At 40.8% G+C, this 24,697-nt stretch overlaps 1 protein-coding gene across 2 annotated transcripts; it reads right to left on the bottom strand.

Moving 5' to 3' along the window:
- Nucleotides 1-6: 6 nt before the first annotated feature.
- LOC134639671 (insulin-degrading enzyme-like) lies at nucleotides 7-23,794 on the bottom strand. 2 transcript variants are annotated; one of them, XM_063490997.1, is made up of 25 exons: nucleotides 23,275-23,794; nucleotides 22,312-22,496; nucleotides 20,230-20,437; nucleotides 18,946-19,115; nucleotides 17,993-18,115; nucleotides 16,809-16,921; nucleotides 16,538-16,700; nucleotides 16,145-16,237; nucleotides 15,896-15,987; nucleotides 15,588-15,668; nucleotides 15,346-15,449; nucleotides 14,550-14,652; nucleotides 14,324-14,446; nucleotides 13,824-13,906; nucleotides 12,466-12,610; nucleotides 10,158-10,268; nucleotides 9,949-10,069; nucleotides 9,004-9,095; nucleotides 8,281-8,392; nucleotides 6,500-6,667; nucleotides 5,781-6,053; nucleotides 4,953-5,014; nucleotides 3,488-3,560; nucleotides 3,324-3,391; nucleotides 7-2,641 (listed from the first exon to the last, which is right to left on the bottom strand). In XM_063490997.1, the coding sequence occupies exons 2-25, from the start codon at nucleotides 22,469-22,471 to the stop codon at nucleotides 2,546-2,548; spliced, it is 2,937 nt and encodes a 978-aa protein (XP_063347067.1). In that variant the 5' UTR covers nucleotides 22,472-22,496; nucleotides 23,275-23,794; the 3' UTR covers nucleotides 7-2,545. The 2 variants fall into 2 exon arrangements, with proteins under 2 accessions (XP_063347067.1, XP_063347068.1); XM_063490998.1 differs by having other exon boundaries at nucleotides 23,289-23,794.
- Nucleotides 23,795-24,697: the final 903 nt, after the last annotated feature.

The following is a 24,697-nucleotide window of genomic DNA, read 5'->3' as shown; positions in this document are numbered from 1 at the left end:
TGTGACTCTTTGCTGACATTTTGTGACGCTGGCTTAAAGTGAAGATGGAGACGTGCGGACTGGAGCATGTTAGTAGTTGATGTGCAGTTACAGTCTCTCTCACACACACACACACACACACACACACACACACACACACACACACACACACACACACACACACCTGTTTCCTGAGTACGACTGCAGGGTGGATGAGCTTCAGCAATCACGTTAACTATTGTAAACCTACTGTATTTTAAAGAATTAAAATGTGGGGCATGTGTAATTAGTTTTATAAAAATACAAATTGTTTTATATTGTTTATTTCGCAGCACCCCATTGGCTGATGATAGTCTTCTTTGAACATAAGCTACTAATGTTGAGCATAAGGAATGTACTCGTGAGCAAACAGTAAAATGATGTGATGTGAATCCTGACGCAGAACAGAAAACTAGCCTCGCCACGTCATTGTGCCACTGCAGCTGATTATCTAACGGCTAACACGCCGAGCGCAGATCAGAAGCTGATACACAGCTGTTTACTTTGTTCACATGCTTCGTCCAGTATTCTTCATCTCTACTTTTCAAAACGCTCTCATGTGATGTGTCTTGAAGCCTTGTCACCCGTCACAGTGCAGGTGAGCACTGTGCCGTGATGTGTGGATAATACATACATTAGAAAACCTTGGGGTGCCTGACTCAACATTCAGTGCAGCACTTACAGGAGACGGACACTTGAGTTAAAGCCGTTGCCTCCAGATTTTAGAGGCAGTTCATACCCTCCACCCCCTCGGCCTGCCATGATGGGACTTCAGTTGCCTGAGCTTGGACCAGCTCAGGTCAGACTCAGGTACTTCTCTGAATGACCTCGGACACTGGTAACTAAAGAAGACTCACTGCAGCAGCCAGCACTTCTGAATGGACACTTGTGGAAATTAAAGGGTCAGTTCACTCAAATACCGAGCCGTATTGTCCTGCCCAAGTGGTGTACAGACACTTTGATTTTTAGTTTTCAAGTAGGATTTTATTGGTTTGAAACGGTGGAAAAAATATAGGGAGATGTTCAAGTTTATCCACAATTTCTGGCAAATGTATTGAAATGTTGAGATATTAGGACGGATGAATATAGAGTTTTGTAATTTGAGTGAACCGACCAAAACAGTTTGGTTTATAAGACGTGAAGCCTAATGTATCAAACTCCTTTGTTCATGTGTAAATAACGTGGCTTTGAATTAACAAGTTATTGCTGAGATGAGAATCTGAGTGAGAGCCTGTTTAACACACTGTATAACCAACCACCTGGAATATTTAACCTGCACATGTCAACTTCTGTACAGGTGTTCTGAGATCTGCAAACTACACCTTTCCCATCAGATCTCCTCTCTGCCAAGAGAGAGGCTGAACTGCACACGATGCTTCTAACTTTAGACTTCTACAGTATGAGCTCTGTGAATAAATGTATTTTCCAAATGTTGACGTGCACGTGTTGAGACTGGAAAAGTGCGACAGACGAGCTTCCCTTCAGCTGTTTATTAATTAGAAACACACAAAAACAACATAAAAAGACCAAACTCAGCACTCTTCACCTGCCCATGACCCCCACCAGCCAATCAGTCATTCAATACATTCAGAAATTAAAAATCTGATTTTCTAAATGAAAACTACTCACTAGGTACTTCACGTTAAACAGTGCACGGCCCACCCAAGCCTGATATGTTTCTTCTAAACCTCTCTGTGAAAACTGCTTTATCACCAGCTCTCCTGAGACGCTGTGGAGCTACATGCTGTGTAAGTAATAGACTAAGGCATGCTTCTGCTGCTGGTTCTTTGGATCTTCCAGGGTTGTGCCTCAAATCAGACCAGGTTACAAACTAATCTGAAGGCAGCAGCTGCAGAAAGTCTCTCATGCAGAGTGAACGGATCCTGACGACCTCACCAGAGCTTCAACAGAGAGAAACAAAATGTCTCTACAGCCGTTACTTTTCACACTAACTTGAATACCGTACTAATGTAGATGACAGATTGAATATTTTTATTTTATTTACTAATAAAATGTAATTTAAAAACCCCCAAACCAAACAGCATGGACATACCCCTGAAATGTCTGAGTGACACACTACTGTAAAATGCAGTAAAAAAGAAAGATGTATGAGCATGGTTTAGTAGTTAGCAATTTAAAAACATCTCCTCCTAAATTTGAGCAGTTTTCAGGCAAACATGTTTCCATGCAGGCATGGACCTAAAGGGTCTCTCTTTGTTTTTTGCTTCTTTTTCGTCTACAGCAGCCTACACAGTGCTGTGAAGCGTGAGCTTACGTCTCCTCTTGGAGACGTTACATGAGGTGATTCTGGTGTTACCTCTATAATTACCACAGCTACGTCAACAACTTTGTGATTCTTTTGTTTCCTCTTTGAGTGGCTCCTCCCTGCTACACGTGCACACACCCGCATTCAACATGCATCCACGCAAACAAACACACACTCATGCAGGCTCCGTCAGATGAAGGTCTTCCTGATGGCAGGAGCCACCCTCCGTGCCTCCCTGCTGTGTCGACCTGCTGGCTTCGCTCACAGTTTGGCTGCCTTGAGGTTGATGTGAAGTTTGACCAGAGGGAACAGAGGCAGACTCCTCTTGAACTCTGTTATGTCCTGAATCACTGTGGGCTGCAAAAAAGAAAAAGATCAGATCAGAGGGAGGCTGACAAATATAAAGACCCCTCTACAAATCAAGTTCAACATAGCTGGACTTTGTATAAGTTAGCTGGCTCAACCTATCACAGCGTAATGGATATGAACGTCTGAGAGTGGGTTGAACGTTCTTATTTAACCCAGGCTTCTCTGATCCGGTTCTGTATGCCTTCACATAACTGGGGCTTTTAACACATCGTTTTCAAAACAAAATGAACCAATTAGGAGCTGCCTACTTTGGTCACATGAACAGATCATAGAAAATTATAAGAACATAGAATTATAAAAGTCAAATGTAACACACACACTACACATGAGCCAAAAAAGCAGGATGGTGTGTGTGACACTGAAGAAATTACACATAAACTCACTTTAAAGGTTTGGTTCACAAACATATTTTTAAGGTTTTTGAGTTGGGTGACAGGTTCATTATTTGTTGTTTTGTTTGTATGAGAAACAGGCCTGCCATTCCAGTCAGTTATTGGTTAGACGTATTGGGATATCCTGGTTATTGTCACCGTTTCAGGTCCTTTGGGTTTTCACCTTCACCGTTTCACATTTAAGCTGCGCATTTATAGTAATGTTAAAATCTGACTGAATATCAGCAGCTGGGGAATCTGTCAGGTTAACAAATAAAAATAAAAACTTTGATCCTAACCTGTGGCAGGGAAGGAGCAGGAGCCAGGTTGACATCATTCTGAGCAGGGAACTCTCCCACTACTGGACCTGATGTACACACAGACAGGTCAGGCTGACAGTGAGTGACCTCAGTGGGTGTCTAAATGAAGCCCATGTTATCATCCTGTGTCTACAGATACTCACAGGAGTCCATCTCCCTGGACAGCACGTGCACCGACACTTTGTGTCTCTTTGGGGCTTCGACCGTCAGTCGCTCCTGGATAGACAGACAGACAGGTGAGGATGATACATGGAGGTTGTCAGGGAACATCATCACCAGAAACTATTCCCTCCATTAATGGAATAACTCATCACCTTTGGGAAAGAGCTTTGCTACCACAGAAAAGAAACCCAGCACAGACAGGATGGCTGTGTGTGTTTCCCCACTGAGTGTGTGATCAGTTGTGACAGCCCTGTGGAGATTTAGCTACACAGTCGGGCTTCATCTCTGACTCTGGATGGAGGATTATATTAGACTGAACATTTGGCTCATCTGCAGTCAGACGGCGTCAACTGTGGCAACCAGAAATTAAATAATAAAAAAAAAAGAAAAGACGCAGCTTGTGCGATTAGCTGCTGATATGACATTAGAAATGCATTAGGTTTATTCTGCATGGGGGCTGTAATGGTTTCTGCAGGGCTCCGATAATGCCAATTCTTTCTGGGGCCAGGTGTCTTTGGGCTCTTTATCCCCCCGAAACAAGCCGGCTGGCTGTCATTATTGCCGCTGATATGCTGTGAGCGTCCTGTGTCAGTGTCACCTCCACAGCTATGAACAGAAGCAGGAGGCTGGATGAGATGAAAGCTAGGAGGGCAGAATGAATGCAGCGGATCTGTGTATGTGTGGACACACAAACAGAGTAGGTGGTGCTGAGAGCAATTTTTATCCTTATTTTACACCATAATTTTCTTGTTAGATAAGATAACCTCACAAATTCAGATTTGTCTGACATTTATCATTTCCCCGCTGCAACACGCGGGGTCGAGTATATCCAGTTTTACTAGAAACACTGCAAGTTCCTGCCACTTGAGGCATCTCAATCCCCCATACAGTCCTATGTTAAAAAAGCACGTTGAGAACAGGATGGGTAGGGTGAATTTTTTCATGACACTTTCTTGATCAAGGCTTACAGTGAGTGACAGGTATGCTGATCAAGGAACTGCAGATAGAAGCTCCTTGATCTGAAGTGATCCTCATCTGTGTTTGTGCTTTTGAGCCTTTTAGAGGATTTTTGATTTGAATAATCTGACAGTGGTCTGCAGTGAGGTACGGCCCATCCAAGAAGTCGAGGTCTAATATTTTATTAGCATGTTGCAATTTAGAGATCCAAGTCTGCGTGATGTACTCATACAGTGCACAAATGCTTCCAGCTAAACAAGCCTGCTAGAATTAGCAGTAACATAGGCTCCTACGAAAGTGGTCACTTATGGCTCCCCCCCCAAAAAATGTCAGCAGCCAAATTGCTAAAGTTCAAAAGGTTCAAGTCTATCTTTTACATATAGTCTTTGATTATGAGTTTCCATAGTTAGCATTGTCTTGTGCTGTTAAACGTCTACAAAACGTATTCCAGTGGAGAGGCATCATGAGACATAAAGCTGTACTACTTACTCTGTAAAACTCCATTATGTTTTCTTTTGTCAGAGTCTTCAAATACGCCACTTCAATGTTGTCTGAAAAACAGCAGGAAAAACAGAAGTAAATTATTTAAAAACTTTTTAAAGAGTGCAGCCAGCATCCTAAATACTGCAGCACCAAACCAAAAATTCAAGAGTGAGCCATCACAGTGAAAGTCAGCTACTTGTGTCAGTTATTACTACAGCACTTGGATGTTTAAAATTGAGTTCAGTCTTTTGCCTGTGCAACATATTGATATCAAATGCTTTCATATAAATGAAACTCAAATGAGCAACTTTTTGCCCAAATGTTCATGATTACATTTCACTGGAAACATGAAACTAACAGCCACTCTTCTGCGCTTCCATGAAGCAGACCTTGTGTAAGCTCTTATTCATAAATTGTGTTGCAGGTTTCTCTGAGCTCTTGGTATTAAGCCTGTTAGCATGTTCTCCCGACACCCCAGTCTCCTCTAACACATCTAGTATCACCACTCCCTTGGCAGCACTACAGTGTTGCCATCACTCGGGGCTTTAGGCAGATTACTAGTGAATCAGGCCCATTACAATCCATTACACTCAGCAGAGTGCTGGATGGGAGAGGTGTGCTGTGGCTGCAGATTATTTCAGGCTTTAATCGATCTCAGTTTGTGCTTGTCGAAGTAACATCCCGCTCACCTCGGGGACTGTCTGAAATATACTGAAATATAAGAACTTGTACTTAAACACTTAGGCAAGCAATCAGGAAAAACCCATTTGGCCTGCAAACTAAACGTAATTAAGAGTTATTCAGGAGGTGAAGAGGACTGTTGGGAGGCCTCACCTCTATCAAAATTGTACTGCTGAGAGATGATCTCTCCCCAGTATTTAGCACACTCAGCAGACAGCTTCTTCGGTTTGTCCAGGCGGCGGATGGCCAGGGCTTGGATGTGTTTCTGGAAGGCTTCCTCGCTCATCTCCTCCACAGCTTTCTCCATAGTACACAGGAAGGCTTCCACTCGGCTCTCCAGGTAGTGGGGCGCCTTCTCTGACTGGATGAGGAAGTAGAGACCTTGCACACCGTTAGCCCGACGTGGCCCACTATGCACGCTGTAGCCTTTTAGGGGATTAAGAGAAAAAGTATGTAAGAGCTTAGGAAATGGAGTCACAGTGCAGAAAAACTATTCAAAGCACATTAATATTATCATTAATAATAATACACATGCACACAAAAACACGAATAAGGATGAGTACAATAGGTCTACTTTTTTATTGCTTTTTATAACTCTCATTACAGTGATACTTAAGATGTGGTTAAGAGGTGCAACCCATTCATTCTCAAAGTTAATAAACATTCCCACAGCTGACAGAACTTTGCAAATTTCATTGCACTGTAATTCTCAATAAAATGCATAAATATTAAAAGGAATAAAACATCTAATTTACCAAACTTAATACAGCTGCCACATTTTTTCTGTCTGTATAAACACTCAAGCTCTGGAAAATGGTACCCATGTTATATAATGGCAATATTGCCTTATTGTCTGTGTTTTGCAGCCTCACCCAGCTGTTCTTTGGTTCTCAGTGTACTGTAGCAGGGCTCAGAGATGATCTGAGCGAACAGCTCCAGCAGCATGTTGTCGTGGGTACTCTGCATGTCTATTTGGTAGTAGATATCGATGCCACAATCATTGTGCACCTCGTTCTTTTGCTGGTAAACATACCAGCCACCTGCAATCATGAAAAACAGAAGCACATCCACAGTGAGGGAGGAAGAAAGTAAAGGGCCGGCTTGCTTCATGTGGCCTTTAACCCCATCTACTCACCTTGTTGTTGTACTTGTGCAGTTATATGTAATATTAAAAAGACTAAAAACAGGAAACAGAAAGCCTAGATGTAAAAATATGAGCACCTGTAATTCTTCTGGCTTTGCTTCCTGGTCTTTGAAGGTTCAACAGGACCTCACTGAGATACGCTAAGAACTAAACTTGGCATGTGAGTGAGCAAAACCATCTGAAGTCATTTAAAGCACAATCCTTTTCATTAACCCAAAATCCACTGACTCATGAACTCTGATAAGCTTAGAAATGAATTTCACCAGCTGTGCTGTACAACTTAATACAATCCATCCCTGCACACTTAATCAGGTCTTTCAGTGCCGCATTAGAAACTTGCACAAGCAATTCCTACAAAAAGCACATGAGCTGTTTCATTGTAGTTTTACAGCTGAACTTCAGCACATTGCTTGAGCCATAGATAAGTAGTGTACAGTAAAACCAGCAAAGTTCAGACAGAGGACAGGGGACAGTTTCCAATAAGGCAGAAACAGCCCGTTGAATGCCAACAGCAATAACTCTAGTTTGTTTAAATCCACTGTGATCAAGTCTGCTCTGAATGCAGGACGAGTGGAGGCTGGGTAATGCAGGTGTCTTTATGCACATGCTGACTGAGCACTCTGGACCTGACACTCCCTGAGCACCGAGCCACAGCTCCTCTCACATTGTTCTCAACATGTCAAAAGTTCTACTCAGCAGCACTAGTGTAACTCACTGGGTTGAGCAGGCAACCCATATGCTGCAAGGTTAAGAGTGCCCCCCAGAGGGAATGTGAAAACTCCAAACAGAATATGTGTATATTTAGCTGTTTTCTAGTCTTAGTCCATCAGTGTAAAAGTGACAGCTGTCTCCAGCTGTCTGAATTTTAAACAATGTGCTATCTTTGCTTATCTGCATTTAAATTACACAGTACCACTACCAGTGATGGATGTCTGACTGGCCACATTTATGACAACTTTCTGTTTGAAGCTTTTAGATGAGGGAGTAAAACTATGTTTCTTAGACAGTAAACTTGTGTTCACGTCCTATATGTCCTCTTGCTCTGCGTCTTACTGGCAGTCTGGAGCCCAGCCTGGAAAGTCCCTCAGAGAGACACAGGATTTCTCCAGGTGGCCTCGCACAGCTCTGCTTTTCGCCTCCACATCATTCAGCTTTCCTAATGTGATCTGAAAGGCAGTGCAGGTTTGCCTGTGTGTGTTCATTGTCTGAGCTGCTGACAGTAAGGTGTGTATGTATTGTAGCCAATGACGTCCATTTCCACTCAGTGACCATTATGTTCCTTTGAGGTAAATGTGGGATGCTGAATTTAATCAGGTCTTTTCTCAGCAAACGCATGATGGTGCCACTGATGACGAGGGCGAGAGCGTTGGACAAAAACCCATCTGCACGGTCGCCGTGGAGACAGTCATGACTGACAGATGAAGATTTAGAGAGCTTAACCTGTGTGTGTGTGTGTGTGTGTGTGTGTGTGGGGGGGGGGGGGGGGGGTTGGAGGAGTAGAGGACCTACCGTCTGGAACCTGCACCTGTCTGTAGCGAATCAGCTGGCTCGGGAGGAGAGGCTTTGTGTGAGCATGCTCAGTGAGCGTGTCCTCCACCATTTGCATCATGCCAAGAGCAGACTAGAGGAGTGACAGATGGAAATGAAATTCAAACATTTCAGTCCACAAACTCTTGAGTAACACTAGCTGAACTCTCAGAAAAACATTTTGTAGAGATCTAAGAATTTAAAATTTTTCTATGTACATTACTCAGAATAACCCAACTGGCTCTGTCCAAACTGGAACCATTTATACAACCAATTTCCAGTGATGGCAGATGTATATAACATTGATTTTTCCATGGCCACCCCGAACCAGTCAGTACTGTAGTTTGATGATGATCATTGGTCGAAGGGATCATTGGTCTATTTTATGAGTCTAATTCTCCCTCCAGCAGACTGTGACACTGTCATTACATGATAATGTTGGAGCTGTATAACAAAAAGTGCAACTGGATCACAGGATCTTATATGAGACAAAAATCCTCTGAGATATGAATAGAGGACCAAATAAATGTTGTGAAGGCATAAAAAGTGTAGTTTGTCCTCACAGAGACAAATTGTTACATATCACTAAAGCAGGTATGAAAGGAAAGCTGCATTATTACAAACGTAGACGCCACAGATTTAGGAAACTTTTAACTTTAAACTGGTAGTAAAATAATAAAGTAGTGACTCCAAACACCAACTAACCTCCTTGGTGATGTTGCCATGAAGAAGGACTTTGATATGTAACCGCGACAACAGCTGAGGTATGAAGATGTTAAGGCGTGGGAGAGATACATCTGCAATACAGATCACAGGCAAAAGCAATCAATCAAAGAGTAATTTTCCAAAGCTGGTAACAGACTGATTAAAAGAATAACTGCTGAGTGTGGTGATTTCATCGGACAGTCTTCCTGCCATTAAGAAAGCAGCACATCACATTGCATGGTGCTAAAAATCATACCTAAAGATTCAGTTACATGTGCATAAAAGTTTAAATTTAAGCAACTGGTGGATGGGCTAAATCAGCACACAAACACTGATTATTTGCCCGTGGCAGCACCAACACAGCAGGAAGCAGGAGACTCGCAGCGTCTCAGAGACTCCAGACAGAGGAGGACAGCGGGCTAAAGGGACTGATAACAAAAACGAGCTGTGCTAATTGGAGGCCCAGGTGACTGAGCTCCAGGTCCTGACCCAGCAGGTTAATTGAGTCTCGTGTGAATCTGAGGATACTCTGTGTAAGCTCTGTGGTTAAAAATATAACAAGCTGCCCTGCAGGCTCCAGACTGGCACTGTGCACGGGAAAGACTGCAGCTAGGGAAGCAACTGCTAGAGGACAGCTTCAGCATTTAAACGAGAATTTAAGGAGAAAAACTGAAAAGAAGAAAAGACCCAAGGTGAGAGGAGAGGCCTCTATCAACTGTGTGCACCTGAAAACTTCAGTGATAGTTTTACATTTTTCACTGCAGCTATTATGTTAACCTCATGCAATTAATTCAAGGCTCACTTTTCAATTCCTCAGCTCTGGCCTGAAGTAAAGCTTGGCTATGTGTTTATTCTGTGTTTCAATTAACTCTGTTTGGTCCACAGATGAAAAAGCAGCCAGTAAGCATACCTGCTGAGACACAAGAGAAACATTAAGAGTCTCACCATCTAGAGCCTCTCTGAGCTCATTTTTGGTCCAAACAACCTCGGTCATTAGAAGATGGAGGTAGTACATGGCATGATAGTTAGGCCTCTCAGCTCTGAAGTTATTCAAAGACCTCATGTACTGCAGAAAGAAAGAAGGCAAAATCAGATCACCATTAAAACTGAGACTGGAAGCTAAACTATTACTGATTCAGTGAGTCTGAACTTACAGCTTCCTTGATGATGTCAAAGCGCTTCTCGTCTATCTCAAAAGTGGCCATCTTCTCGATGATCTTCTTCAGCAGGATGTGCTGTTTGTCACTGTAGCCTTTAACAGACAGCTGCAGCACACAGTGACAGGAGACAGGCGGCACATCATCAACAAACAAAAGGATACATTAAGCTTATTAGCATAACAGTTAACATTTGTTGTTATTGAAGGTTTTGCATTCATTTGCTACCATGAATACATGAATGTGGTCTCCATTTAATTCAATCGTGGGCTGGCCAAACTATTGTGAAGAAAATCTTTCCAGATTAGACCGACTCCTCATGGTGAACAATAATCTGAATCTCTAGAGTGTGAGAGAGATGAACAAGTCTAATATGCACTTGCCTGCAAATACCAAAAGTCACTTAAGTGAAGGAGAGCTGCAGACAGTTCCTTAGAGATGCTGTAAAGCACCGTACTGGCATATTTCTAACTATTGTGAAGAAAATCTTTTCAGATTAGACCAACTCCTTGTGGTGAACAATAATTTGAATCTCCAGAGGCTCAAAAACAAAAACAATGTCAATGGTCTGCCTGAATCTCAGGCATGATGATAAAATTGAGTAAGCATCATTTCCTCTCATACACTGTAAATATCTTAAATGATTCTCGAAAAGAGACAGAGATGTTTAGACAGAAAAATGTTTACGGTTATTTAAACCCTCAATTTTCCTGCATCACGCACACCTAATGGCCCTTCATGATTCAGCATAACCTCCCAGGGCTTCGCTGTCACTTTCATCCCACAGCTCGCCTCACCTTGTGGCCAAGCCCCTGCAGTGACACCTGTTAAAAGTAATCTCTCCAAACATCGTTAACCTTGACAAACGGCCAGCATCCACACTAATACTGCTGACTCAGATCAATTACTTGCAGCCCATCACACAGCTATACAGCCCTCTGTAAGGACACACCACAGTCATGAATTCACAGGTGAGAAGGGAGCTAATGAATGCAGGTTAGTTGGTCATTATGACAGCTGAAGAGTTGTTAGAAGTCAGCAGGTTTTAAAGAACAGTGGAGAGACAACACCACAGCAAACCAGCAAATATCACTTGAAAAAAACAAACAAACAAACAGGGTATCTGCATCAACTGACCTTATCCCTTATATTCTGTGGCACAGATGCCTTCTCACTCACTGCCTGGTATTACATTTACAATAGAAGTGCCAAAAAATAAGAAATAAAAATAGATGGCTACTTTTGCCTGTTCTGTTATTCACAAGGGGCCTCCCTCTGGGTACCTTTGTTTCATTTAGGGAACTTTTGCTTGTTAGGCAAACTTGTGCAGATATCCGTAATAATGGCAGCAAAAGGCACTAAACAGAATTACATAGGCAGAGTTTTGCGTACTATTAAAGTCTGCACAAAACTTGACATTTTATTATCAATTTATTTTTACTTTTATTATTACTTTTTTAAAACAAAGATGTCGGCATGCCATAGAAATTTTAAAAAATGAAAAGAAAGAAGTCAAAGATTTATCCTTAGATGATAATATGAAGATAATACGCCAGTACGGTGCTTTACAGCAGCGGTCCCCAACCTTTTTTGCACCACGGACCGGTTTAATGTCAGACAATATTTTCACGGACCGGCCTTTAAGGTATCGCAGATAAATACAAAAAATAAAATGATACGTACGACCAAGACAAAAACTGTGGTATTTTTGTAAATATAATAATAAACGAGAATTCACTGTGTAATTGTGTAACTTTATTAGCATTGTCCTCCTGAAATGCGCCAACAACAATTAGAGTAACATCCTCCTCTCTGCCCCTTAATGCTCTCTGGTCACTATGGTAATGCGTAAATATTTCTTTCAAAATAAGACACAAAACTACAACACGGGAAAAGACCCAGGGAAACCGAGTTAACAATAAAATCCCTGAAAACCATAAATTTCACACCGGAGCCTCAAGTCTTGCAGCCCGGTACCAAACGACTCACTGACCGGTACCGGTCCGAGGCCCGGGGGTTGGGGACCGCTGGGTTAAAAGGTTTTCTGAAGTGATGTAAAACACACGCAGGTTCAAAATCTCTACAAAACAGTTTCTAATGATCAAGTATGTCAAACAATAAAAAACGTTCAATATACGGCAGTTTCCTGTTATTGTAACTTTCAGTCTGGCCACAGACACGGTCAGATTGGAAGGTTAAAGTCGCCCATCAACCCAGGCCTGCCTGAGCCACTGTAGCCCGGTCTGAGGATAATAAAGGGAAGGCGGCATGAGGTCGGAGATGGGAAGGGATTGTGAATACTTACATGCATTCCATAGGCGGTATTTTGGAGTTCATAGTTCAAGCCAGCTAGCTCGGCTGCATATGCATACTCGTTGAGGGAGTCCTTGAGAAGCTCCAGGTATAAATATGCCATGTTACAATGCAATGGGTCCACGTACGCAAACGGGCTGTAGAGAAAATGTCACACAAAGCATACAAATAAAGCTGCACGAGCTGATGCAAACTGCAACTACTGTGTAGCATGTTTCACAATTTATGAACATATAATTAATTGTAGCTATCAGGAGTGTAACAGTGGAAATACTTATAGACTAATACTGTCTAATTCCAGCAGGGATTGGCTGTAAAATGTTGGAAAATATGGCTAAAAGCTGATCTAAGCTAATCCAACCTATCCTCTGAGGTGGCAAAAGTGCAACAGTACAACTCTATTTGCTGTTGCCTAAATTTTAGATGGGGGGCTTTGCCTCTACACCAAACAGATAAATGAGTATAGCCAAGGGCTAAAGTGGGATTCAGCTCTTCGGGTAACCCTTAAAATTGGCTGTAGTGGTGCAGTGTGGGGAAAAGAAATGCTTGCACCAAATATAAGTGGATATCAAACAAGCAATCATGCCAGATTTCCCACCACTAGGCCTCAAATGTCTAATTAGCATTATCACCTTGAATTACTTTGATGTCTGCTACCCCTGATGTAACCTAACATTCACTATTAACATCACAGCCACTCTGGACCAGTCCAACATAGTGCATTACTGTAATCGTCACCACAGCACTGCAAACTGACCAGTGCAGCCTGCACCTAATTGCTGAGTACTTTCATCAAACCTTTGCATAACACAAAGTAAGTATATTGCGTATGTTTTGCGACATATTTCACAATGCGAAAAAATATAACTTCAGCACTTCATGTATAGATTAAACATCTGTAAAAAACAAAACAAAATGAAATCTCTCTTCTTCCTCGCTTTCTTCTTTCCTTTTTATGCCTTTCTCCACATCTAAAGTTATCTATCAGTATTTTCTCTCTCTGGGAAATACAACAGCTGTACCTGTACAACTATTAGAGGCTTTTTGCATATTTCATCTCTTCATGTGTAACAAGCACTGGCACTGGTTATTATTCCATTTAGGTTTGAATTGGATTCATTTCAGCTACAGGGGTTGCTGACTTACAAACCTGATAACACTCATGCATAATTCGATATTTATTTTTGCACTTTGTTATCTGATTACTTTAAAACTTATTATGCACTTTTGTAGCAGCAGTACATTTACTATTTCTCATTATTGAGTTAATCTTAAGAGACACAATTTACTTGGTAAGAATTTGTGTCCACGCTCCAGCTGCAGAACAAATCCTCTGTATTTACTACTCACCTGAAGAACTCAAAGTTCAGGCAAGCCTTGGGGAGGAAGAATTTGTCATCCTGCTTGAACCACACCTTGCTCATAGCAGTGTCCTGGAAGAAATGAAAACCAAACTTAATTTCATTTTCACAGAAAGGCTTCACAGAGAAAAGCATTGAAATGCAAGCAGGAGGTAAACTGTACAAGCAGACGACGCTCCTTTAATCACAGAAATCTAACAGTGTTACTTTGATAGGTCTCTTAGCAACAAACAACAAAAGCCATACTAACTTTTATTCAGTTGTTCCTACAGAGATGGAAAATGTAAGCTTTAATTAGCTGCTTAGTTCCTCTGATCCTGACATAACAATAACACAACTAATGCTTGATGTCTAAATCACAATACCACATTTCCATATGAAAGCATAAGAGACTTAAGAAGAAGCAGGTAAGCAGGGACCGTCCAGTGCAGTCAGACAATGAAAAGTGACAACACTTTGATGATGGAGCTGTGCAGAGAAAACACTTGCCTTGATTAAAGTGGGAACTGACGGAGAGTCTTTCTCAAGAGGGTAGATCTCGAAGTTGGTAGGGATGAACTCATTTTTCATTGGCAATTTGAATTTGCCGTTGAGGTCTGCATTTGCCCATTTCTACAACAAAAAAAGATAGACAATCAGCAAGCAGAGCCTTATATAACTGATGTAGCGGTTATACGCTGATTACACAGCAGAAAAACTGGACACAATCATTCACCTTGATGGTCTCCTCAGAGACGGCCTCCTGTTTGTACTGCGTGCCGTACCACTCTTCTGTCATGTCTGTTTGTCCTTCAAATGATTTTGACACAACTATAACTCTGGAAAAGTAAGAAGACAACAGGTCACATTATAGATCTATACAGAAAGCCCTCTGTGCACAGAGTACTTAGTGCCTGTTTGCTGCACAAGATGTGAGTGCTTTTCCATTTCGATCATGTTTCAGGTGGTGCACAGCCATTGACACATCGTTTGGCTGGAGCTGTCAGACCATCAGAGTGCGGGTTTCACCTAAGTTTGAACATTTATCCCATCAGTATGTTTTAGTTAAACAAAGTTGAAGGACTCAGTGTAAAAGGAAATGGTGTTTCTCGGTGACTTCACTTGCAGCTGGAATGAGATGGATAAATAAAGAAGCATTCGTTCATGAATTTAAAGCAGTTTTGGCAAAAGCCCAGAGTTAAATGGCCACTTCAGTAAAGGAAGAGACTGGCATGCAAACTGTCAGGGTCAGCCAATGACTGCATGCTGTCGTCTCCTTAATACGCATTAAGGAATGGGCCGGTTACAAGTCTGGACTTTGCTTGGCACAGCAGCTGCAACCCAGAAAATGAATTAAAGCTACACCAGGCCCACTTTTATTTCAGTCCAGTTATCCAAGTGGGACTGCAGCTGTAAAGTTTAGCTTAAAGTTTATCACGCCATGTGCCCACATCTTCCTCTGAGAGGTACTTCATACTTGGTAACAGAAAAAGCAAGGTGAGCCTGACTACACATCACCAAGTCACACTGACCTGACGTGTTCTGGTCTCAGCTTATCCAGCACCATCTCAATCAAATCTGGCCTGAAGTCTTCCAAGAAGTACTCTGCTGATAGAACTTCTTCAAGAGGGTAGTGCTGCAACGCACAAAGAAACTTGTTAGCACTGTACTGCTTGAAAACACAAATCTTCAATTCTGCAATTTTTCTAAAGGCCTCCATAAATCGAATCTTCAGTTTCAACTAGACACCTGATAAATTGGCTGTTGGACCTACCTGTAGTAAACCTGCTATTTTGGAAGTGTAGTCACGAGGACGCTCCTTGTCTTTAAACCTGAAAGCAACTTTTTTTAAATCCTGCAGAGAGAGGCAGAAAGGTTGATGGTATAACAGCTGAAGTCACAAAACGTACAATTGTTACATTCAGTTTGAACTATGTACCCTTAATAGAACTCAATCAATAATCCATCTATATTCTATTCTAATTTTTATTACTTTTTAAACTAGTTTTTACAGTGAGGAATAGAAAATAAGTTTATACTGCCCTTCAGAAACAGTATTACTGAACTGACAACATAAATCACCTTGTACTCGTTAAACACCCACTCTTGAGGCCCTTCAGAACGGAGTTTCTGGATGTATTGGAACATGTGGAAGATTATGTCCTCAATGTGCACTGCAGTGACATACAGATCATGCCCCAAGATTTAATATTCACGTATTTCTTGTTGCTTTATTTCTTTTACTTGTGCATAGTGAGGAATGATCATAATCACATGCAAAACACACAAACTAGATACAATACATATAAAGTAGTGAGATGCGTGACTTACAGAGGCCTTCCTCAGTCAAGTCCATCTTGATGTTGAAGAACATGAATCCTCTGGCTCCCTCTTTGTGTCCTCCAAGGATTGTGTCCACCCAGCCTTATAAAGTAATTACCGTTACAATTTAGTAATGTGTTTCTTTTATTTTTATGATGACAGGAACCATTACTGTGAACGTTTCTGTACTAAAAGAAAATTAACTTCTATCCCAATCACTAAATTAGAGGCGCACCGCTCTGCTGGGTAATTTTGTGTTACATTTTATGGTCGCAAAACACATAATTAAGTAACCTCTGAGGCAATAAACAACACTGAGTCAATCATATATTTTAGGATATGGTTTTACTATGTGTATCTCTTTCTCCTTATAATATTTGTCACCAGCTTGTAGTCTGCTACCTTTAGATTTTAGCTCAGAAAACAAACTTCCAGGTCCTTCGTGACCAATCAGATGTCCCAGATAACGTCCTGGCTTCGATTTGTAGTACTTCTGTAGGTCTGGGATGGGGAAAGTCACATAAAGTTTCCTAATGTCTTTGATGGGAACCACTTTGTAGAATTTCTGTAATAAACAGAAGCGTGTGTGATTCCCACAGTAACATGATAAAAAACGTTGACAGTCATTTTGCAATGCAAAAAAATGTAAAGGCGTGATAGGTAAGCAGCTCACTTTAAGTTGTTCTTCTTGTAAAGGGTGTTCGGGGAATTCTGGAATAGGCACATTCTTGTTTTCCACTTCTCCAAATAACTTAACCACCATGGCCGTCAACTCATCCAACGACTCTGTCAGCAAAGGGTTAAAAAAAGCAGTAAGGATTTTGAGTCATATTTACTATTCGTTTAAGGTGTTTTAAGAATTTTTAAGAGTTGTTTCTGGCAGTAAATTACATTACGCCATTTCTTAGTAAGTTTTAATACTAATCACCGTTACTCTACCAAGTGGAGGCAACAACATTTTTAACTCATTCCTAAAGTCTTAAAGATTAAGAACATTTATCAATTCATTGGTTAGTATGGTAGGCCTTAAGAAGCCAGGACCTCACCCATTCTATAACAGCATCCTCTTTAATAGTATCCAGTTACTCGCTGCATGGGTTGGGTGTTATAGTAAGAAGGTGACAATGGCCGTATGGATGTTTCCATGATTTTTTTTTTTTCCAACTAACAAAAGATGTGTGTGGACTGTAAGTATAATTTCTGTAATTGCACTGTAAATATACATATTTAAGAACATTGTACCTTCATTCAAATTGTTACGTATTAAAAGGGCTATAGACTATTACTGTAATGTACATAACAAAGTCATAATAAATGTAATCAAAAAGTATCCCAAGCAAACATGCTCTTGTCATTTTAACTCGCTCTATAAAGCATTATTATCACTTTAGCCTTCAGATCAATCAGTTAACCTTGAAGGAGAGGCGAGAAGTCAAATGCAACATGATATTTTAAGTTATCACGTATCTGTCGGTGTACAGACAGAATGACACGTACATTACCAAAAACATCCTTGGTGGAGATAAAAAATATAATACTACTCCCTTAAAAGTAAATACTGCCTAGACAGTGAGCTGCCTTTACGTAGGTTTACACTCTTGGAGTACTCCTTGTTCATCAGGCGTTGCCACAGCAGGCAGCCCAACATGTCTGATTAGGTAGATTTTAATGTTAGATAACCTCTCTGACACAAGCCCCAAGCAGTTGGTGTCTCCTTCTGAATGTGTCACTATAAAATGCAGAATACCAGCTTTCTGACCACATCCACAAACTTATGTAGTACTTGCACCGTTTGCTGAGACCGAATAATTATTTTGCAACATTTAACCATCACCCATGTGAGCAATGACATCTTACCTCTTCCTAACACACACAGTCCCATGAGGTTGGATGAGTAATACGTGGAGTGGAACTTCAGGAGCTCCTGACGGATATCAATCCCCTCTTTAGATGGTCTTGTCTCTAGTGTCATTTTATTACCTATAAGACAAAGTTATCAGCCCTTTTTTTTAAGCACACACATTTTCCAATTGTACAGTTAACGATCATTTTCTGTTGTTATAGTATTTCAAAGAGTCTAAATGAAATTGTCAGCAAACAAATATTTGTGTTAAATTCTTCAAAGTTGTAGTAAAAATTGCTTATTAACTACAAGCTAAAGCGTATGTAAATAAACTTGATTATAGTCTACATGTTGCACTGTATTTGTTAACACAGACACCATCAAAGCAGCAGTCAGAAGAAGCTTATGTTAGTCTGCTGAGTGCACTGCTTTCAGGTCTGTTTGATCCTCTCCTGTTCTTAATGGGAATACAGATGGTATAATTCAAGACTGCCATCAGGTGGCTATTTTGAGCTCAGAGCTGCTCTGAGTATACGTCACTTTAATCTGGGATGACTTTAACAGAATAAACTCTTTTCTCAAAAAACTTGACTAATGGCATGTTCATGTTTTTAAAACCAAAGCCATTAAGAAGTATTTCTGGGCTAAAACAGCTGTCTCATAATAAGTAGGTTGCATGAATGTAAACCTCATTTAATCAAATATTAGCCATCTCCAGTAATTTCTCTGACCCCTTAACATTAACGTATGTGACTGGATTCTGGTCTAGATTAGTAGTCTAATACAAAATCTAAAACACATATCGACCCTATGAAGGGAATCCTTGCTTAAATATTCTGTGCAGGGCGGTTTTGCTCTCCAGTCAAAATATTCTGCTATAACAATTGAAATGCGATGCACTAAGCAGTCAGAATGAATGATGTAATGATATAGTTTTAAAGTGAAGTCTGGCAAGAACAGTCTCTACCTGTTCCAAATTTACTGAAAGGGTGTTTTGGGTTGCCAGTGGCCTTTTCCAATTGAAACAGCCTCCAGGTATCATTCTTCAGGTTCTTCTCGTACTCAGAGTCCACAGCGTTCACCTCGCGGTCCTTGCAGCTCTCGTCAAACAATGGGCACAGAAAGAACTGGGCAAACCTACAAAGGTCAGAAGTTGCTGTTATCAAGGAGTACATTTCAGCATGTAGAAAAACCACAGGGTGTGATAATAGTTATGGCCTAGCCTGTGGCTCAGTATTGTAAAATGCATAATCTTGTTTATTTTAAATAAAGATTATACACTACAAACATAGAGGGAGAAATTCAAATAAAAAGCAGTCTGCCATGATTACAAAAAATGAGGCACACAGATATTATGAAAAGGGATAAGAGAATAAGGCTAACTAATCGACACATACGATCCTTTCATTTTCCAGAAAGGAATCATCATCAATAATTCAGATCACTCCTGACAGTTCTTACCTACCACTGAAGCCCAGGTGGCCTTCACGATTCAGTGGTGCAAGGGAACAATTAGCCAATGCCACAGAAACAGGTGCTTGCTAGAACCATCATTCATTTCTAATTAGGTAAGCCTACACTGTAGGTTCATTTCTGACCACCTGAACGTCCTTTCCAAACCTCAAGTCCCAAGGGCTACACTGTATACTGATAACTAGATATTTAGACACCTCCCATAATTTGAAAAACACTGGTAACTACCAGTGCTATCCCTCAGCCTCTAAGTAGACACACCTGTGGTATCACTTTACAAATCCTGTGTTGCCTTATTCTCAAGTTATCACACTCAGATGATTTTCAGAAAAATTATTTTGTCACTGAGATTCAAGCTCATCTGAGATTTTTAGTAGATGCAGCTATGGTACCAATTTGAAAATCCTAAGTGACTTCCTTCTTGAGTTATCGCATTCACAAGATTTTCAGAAAACTTGTCCTTGACATTGAGGCTGAGGTAACTCAGATTCAAATTACTCTGAGATTTTTAGTAGATTCATCTGAGATTGATACCTACGGTATCAATTTAAAGCACCTACATCGCCTCGTTCTCAAGTTATCACATTCACAAATGTAGATGTCCACGGCACTCACCCCCCTGTCCGGCAGTGCAACAACATAATACCCCATCAGCCTTTTACAGCTAAGGGGTAAAAAGGCAACCTAAACACAAACAACCCTGAGATTTTAATAGTGCATCCTCTATCACTCTGAAGTTTCTGTCAAAATTAATACCATCAAATGAACATCAAAGTACCTATCTAACGCTCCTTTCAAGTGCTCATGGGAAACATCAAAGTAATAGTTGGTATGTTCTCTGCTGGTGAAGGCATTGGAGCTGCCTGCGTGCTCACTGAGGAACTGGCTGTACTCGTTCTCCTTGGGGTACTTCTCTGTTCCCAGGAACAGCATGTGTTCACAAAAGTGCGCCAGCCCTGAGATGTTTGGTGGGTCAGACAGAGAACCTGCAAATTAAGAGAAATTCCCAGAGAAATGTAGTTAATGGTGCTGCTTCTCTTTGATCAGTGAAATTTGTTCAATGCAACAGTTGTGACTTTTAAAGTTTGCCAGGTGAGAAAAACAGATCTGTAACGGCACCAGAACAGGAGGATTTATAAGCAATGAGATGCATGCTGGTAAGCTGTTCATCATTTTCAATTAAACACAGAAACTATTTCACACGAATTCACATTCTTCACGCACTCAAAGTATCTGTCTAATGCTTAACACTAGAACTGCCAAGGAGGTTATTTTGACCCCTAATCCCATCCCGCCATCTAATATTGATGACTTTTCCTAAATCTGGTTTATTCATTAGACAGTGAATTTTGCAGCACGTGGAATAAAAAAATAAAAAATAAACAAAACAAGACTTGTACCCCAGAACTGCTGAGGGAGTCATTTCAACCCCATAGAAATCAATGTAAAACATTTCTAGCATAGCTGGTTGCTTCGCAACATGTATTATTTACAAACATTTTTATATGAAGACTGCTATAACACGACCAAGCACTAGCTAGATGTGATCAACTGATAAATATATAGGAGACTGTAGTTTGATAAAAGAATAAGTACTGCAGAGCTGAATGACTCACAGATGGTATGTTGAGCCACAGCAGATTAGAGATGAGCAGACAGTTTTATTGCGAAATGAGATAAATGGCTTAGTGAACTATGTCAGGCAGTTTTCTGCATTCACCAAACTTGCTCTCTTTACACCATAATAACTTATGCTGAACCTTCTGAACATAATCTGGTCGGTGGCAGGTTATGTTCCGAGTTTCTTTTTTGCAGGCATACAGATCATTTTGTGCAAAAGAGGAGTCATAAAACCTGAAGTCTGAAGCACAAAGCCCTGCTCAACAGAGAAAGATGATAATCAGTCAAGAAACCAGTTATCTCGAACTGGAGTTTTAGGTTTTGTTAAACCAGCTAAGCCAAAGAAAGCCTGACTGTGTTGAGCTTTGCCCTCGGGGCAGACTATGAGACCAGACGAGTGAATTGGACAGGTTGCTGGCTGTGCTGAGCGGCTGAACTGAAGAGTGTAGTGTCTTATTTCAAGCAAATAAAGAATGGAAACTAGAGGAGAACGAGTGATTCAAACAGTCTCAGATCTGAGGAGAGGCCCTGCAGACTGAGGCAGAGCTGTGCAACCAAGTCGATGAGAGAGAGGGGCTGAAGGTTTGGTGAAATGGAGGAGATGTTAAACTTACAATGTTCTACCTTTACAATTATAAACTTCTTAAAATGTGTTTCTTATTTGCTCTAGCAAAGTGTGAGGCCAGTTTTAAAATGTAGCCAATGACTGATTCAATCTGCTTCACAGTGCTTTTTATACCTTCTTTACTTTAGGCAAATACCACAGGTATTCACTGTTAACTTTTCTATAATGCTCTTCATCTGTTATTATTAAAGTTACTGCATTACATGTGGTGTTGTTTGTACCTGCTGTTTACTAGTATCTGAAACTAGAACTGAACTATGTTACATTTACACACTGTAATGAAATAAGGTTTCCAAACTGGTAGGGACTCACTGTTTGAGAAGTGCAGCTTGCGGATTTAAGTATGAGCACATAATAATATACTTACTATTATAAACAGAAATACCAGATAATACAAAAATAAATAAATACCCATCCAAAGCTTAAAGGAAGTTTGGCAACTAATGAGCAACTCTATGAATGGAATTATCCTGTTCGGCAAAGCACAGTTAGAGTATGATGGGGAAATTTCACTTCCTTTTCCATTTGTTTTCCAGATGTTCTTTGTGTGGAAAGCAACATAAAAAAGGAAGTCATGATCACCTGGCAGGACAACAGCAATGAATGTCTAATTACCTATGTGGACATCCAAAGCAGCTGAAGATTTGTCTGTGGTTGGGTCACTGATGAGCATTGCCTTCAGGCCATTGGTAAACTCCAGGCCCCTGTACTCCCGCTTGTCCTCAGGTGAGCGAATGACATCACTAACTACCCTCCCCACAACCGGGTCGGTCATTCTGACTGACAAGGATGACACCAGCCTGCAAGCAAAGAAAACCAACTCTTGGAGTTTATTATATTCTGATTTAACGTGACATAATGGCCAAAGGAGATTTTAGTACTAAACATGCCTCTAAATGCTGGCATACTACACTGTGGAAGCACATTATCAGCCGACGTCTCTTTCCTATTATTTTTTTTAAGTAGTAGTCCTCGCGAAGTTCCGTGTGCCTCTCAGTTTATTGAATAGGAATGATTTACTCTGCCGTCCAGCTATCCGCAACAATATGATCAAGGTCAAACACCTGTAGTGCTTTAAAAGACGTGAACTGAAGCACAGTCTTTCTATACAACCAACAAAGTAATTTAAAAAGCAGTTATTATATTATCATGGCTCCCCGGGTGTAGATGCTACTTAAAAATCTAAGTACAGTAATTGAAACAGCAAAAACAGGTAAAGGCAGTCAAGACGAGGGGAAAAATCTCGTAGGAAGATGAAGACAACTGTCCGGCTGAACAAGAAAAACAACACACCTGCCAGGGATTAGCTACAGTAACTGACTAGGGGACATAAATTAATTCAACTCGCAGCAAAGAAACTTTATTTTATCGTATTAAAGACAAAAGCTTCAGAAAGGTTCGCAATGTTGAAAAGTATTTGTTAATGTAAGCTTCTAGCCTCCACATAAGGTAGGCACGGCTAACAGTTTCGCTTTAGCGAGGTTAGCTGGCTAAACCCGGCACGAGCTGCTAGGATTAGTTTGGTGTAAAAAAAAAAAAAAACCCCGCTTATTTTTAAATGAAAGTAACAATTCTTACCTGATAGGGCTTACCTAACAGTTCGGTTAAAACAGAAGAGGTAGCCTGCTGACTCTTGTTGACTGGAGCTTTTGGTTAATGCACTTATACACACTTTGTAGCCTGAGACAGTATGAAAACAGTTTTGAACTGTTTGGATTTATGCATATAGAAAACGAAACCTTAACGTCTGTAGCGTCATCGTTTAACAGACGCAAGCAATCGATAGCAGAAGAGCGAGCGCCTCACCAGGGCAGGATGTCACATTTCTGTAAATGTGTCTTCAGTAAATTCTGACACTTACATCCTGGTATAGGTGAAGGTGAAACAGACGGGAAGCATCAGATCCTACAGAGTAGTAGTTCATAATATTGCGCACTGTCAGTGAATCTGACATCGATTACACTGCCGGGGTGAGGAGTTCAGCGTTTTGTTTGGGTGAAAATGAAAAGCTGCTGAAAAATAACGGGAAAACAAACAAACAAACAAAAACAACCACTCTCTTTTCAGTGATTGTGAGCTCATGTGCGCACAACTTTGTTTGTGTTTATATGCATGCTTGTGCACATACAGAAAGGCACACCAGCAGGCACAAACAAATAGCCGAGAACAGAACTCAGGTGGCCCATTTTCTGTAACACGTTAAGGTTAATACATAATGAGCACTGTTACTTAATGTTTTTTAAACATAATGATAATAATAATATTTTGATTATACATCTTGAAAACTATTAATGTGGTAAAGCAGGATTATAACTTTAATTTAATCTAAATAACTCTCAATACTTTTTTTAAATTAATTTGCAAAACAATTAATTATACAACACAAATTATACAACACAAAACTCCTGTAGCACCACTTTGACATAATTAAGTCTGTAATAGGACACAAGGGTGCAGCCTGGAAACGCTAATGCTCATGCTAAATGTTTTCTATGCTGATTTTATTTCTGAGTAAATATTCTGGTTTCCTGTGGGCTCCCATTGCTCTGTTCTTAACAGCTGTATTTACTGACTGAAAAATTGATGCAGGGGAGGTCCTTGGGCAAAAACACGCACACGGGCTGGAGTTCTTGGAAAGGAAAAAAACACAGCTGGTCTGTGTTCACTTCATCACAGCCACAAAACAGATAAATAAATCATTCCTCAGCCTCTGAAACTCAACTGTGTCAGCAGCTGCGCCCTCAGGTTTATGCAGGAATAAAACTAATACTCGTGTGTGTGCAGGGATCGGCTGTCCAGTTCCTCGGATCCCTGCAGACGATATTGGAAGACCATATGTGGCAACACGGATCCTGTGCGGCACCCTGGTCTTCCCCACCATTGCCACCATCATAGGGAAACTCATGTTCAGCAGCGTCAACTTGAACCTGCAGAGGACCTGGTGGGTCCAAATACACTTACACTGTCAACAAGCATGATCACAATTGTTTTGCACATGGCT

The sequence above is a fragment of the Pelmatolapia mariae genome, linkage group LG13 (assembly GCF_036321145.2).
Source record: "Pelmatolapia mariae isolate MD_Pm_ZW linkage group LG13, Pm_UMD_F_2, whole genome shotgun sequence".
In the NCBI taxonomy this organism is placed as follows: Eukaryota; Metazoa; Chordata; class Actinopteri; order Cichliformes; family Cichlidae; genus Pelmatolapia; species Pelmatolapia mariae.
Note: the sequence above shows the minus strand (reverse complement) of the source record. Positions and strands in the feature narration are given on the sequence as shown.

Coding starts and splice junctions, on each gene's coding strand:
- LOC134639671 (XM_063490997.1), bottom strand. CDS start 22,471: ATGACCGACCCGGTTGTGGGGAGGGTAGTTAGTGATGTCATTCGCTCA. Junction 20,438..22,311: donor TGCTTTGGATGTCCACATAG/GTAATTAGACAT, acceptor CTTAATTTGCAG/GTTCTCTGTCTGACCCACCA. Junction 14,653..15,345: donor CTGAGACCAGAACACGTCAG/GTCAGTGTGACT, acceptor TTACTTTTCCAG/AGTTATAGTTGTGTCAAAAT.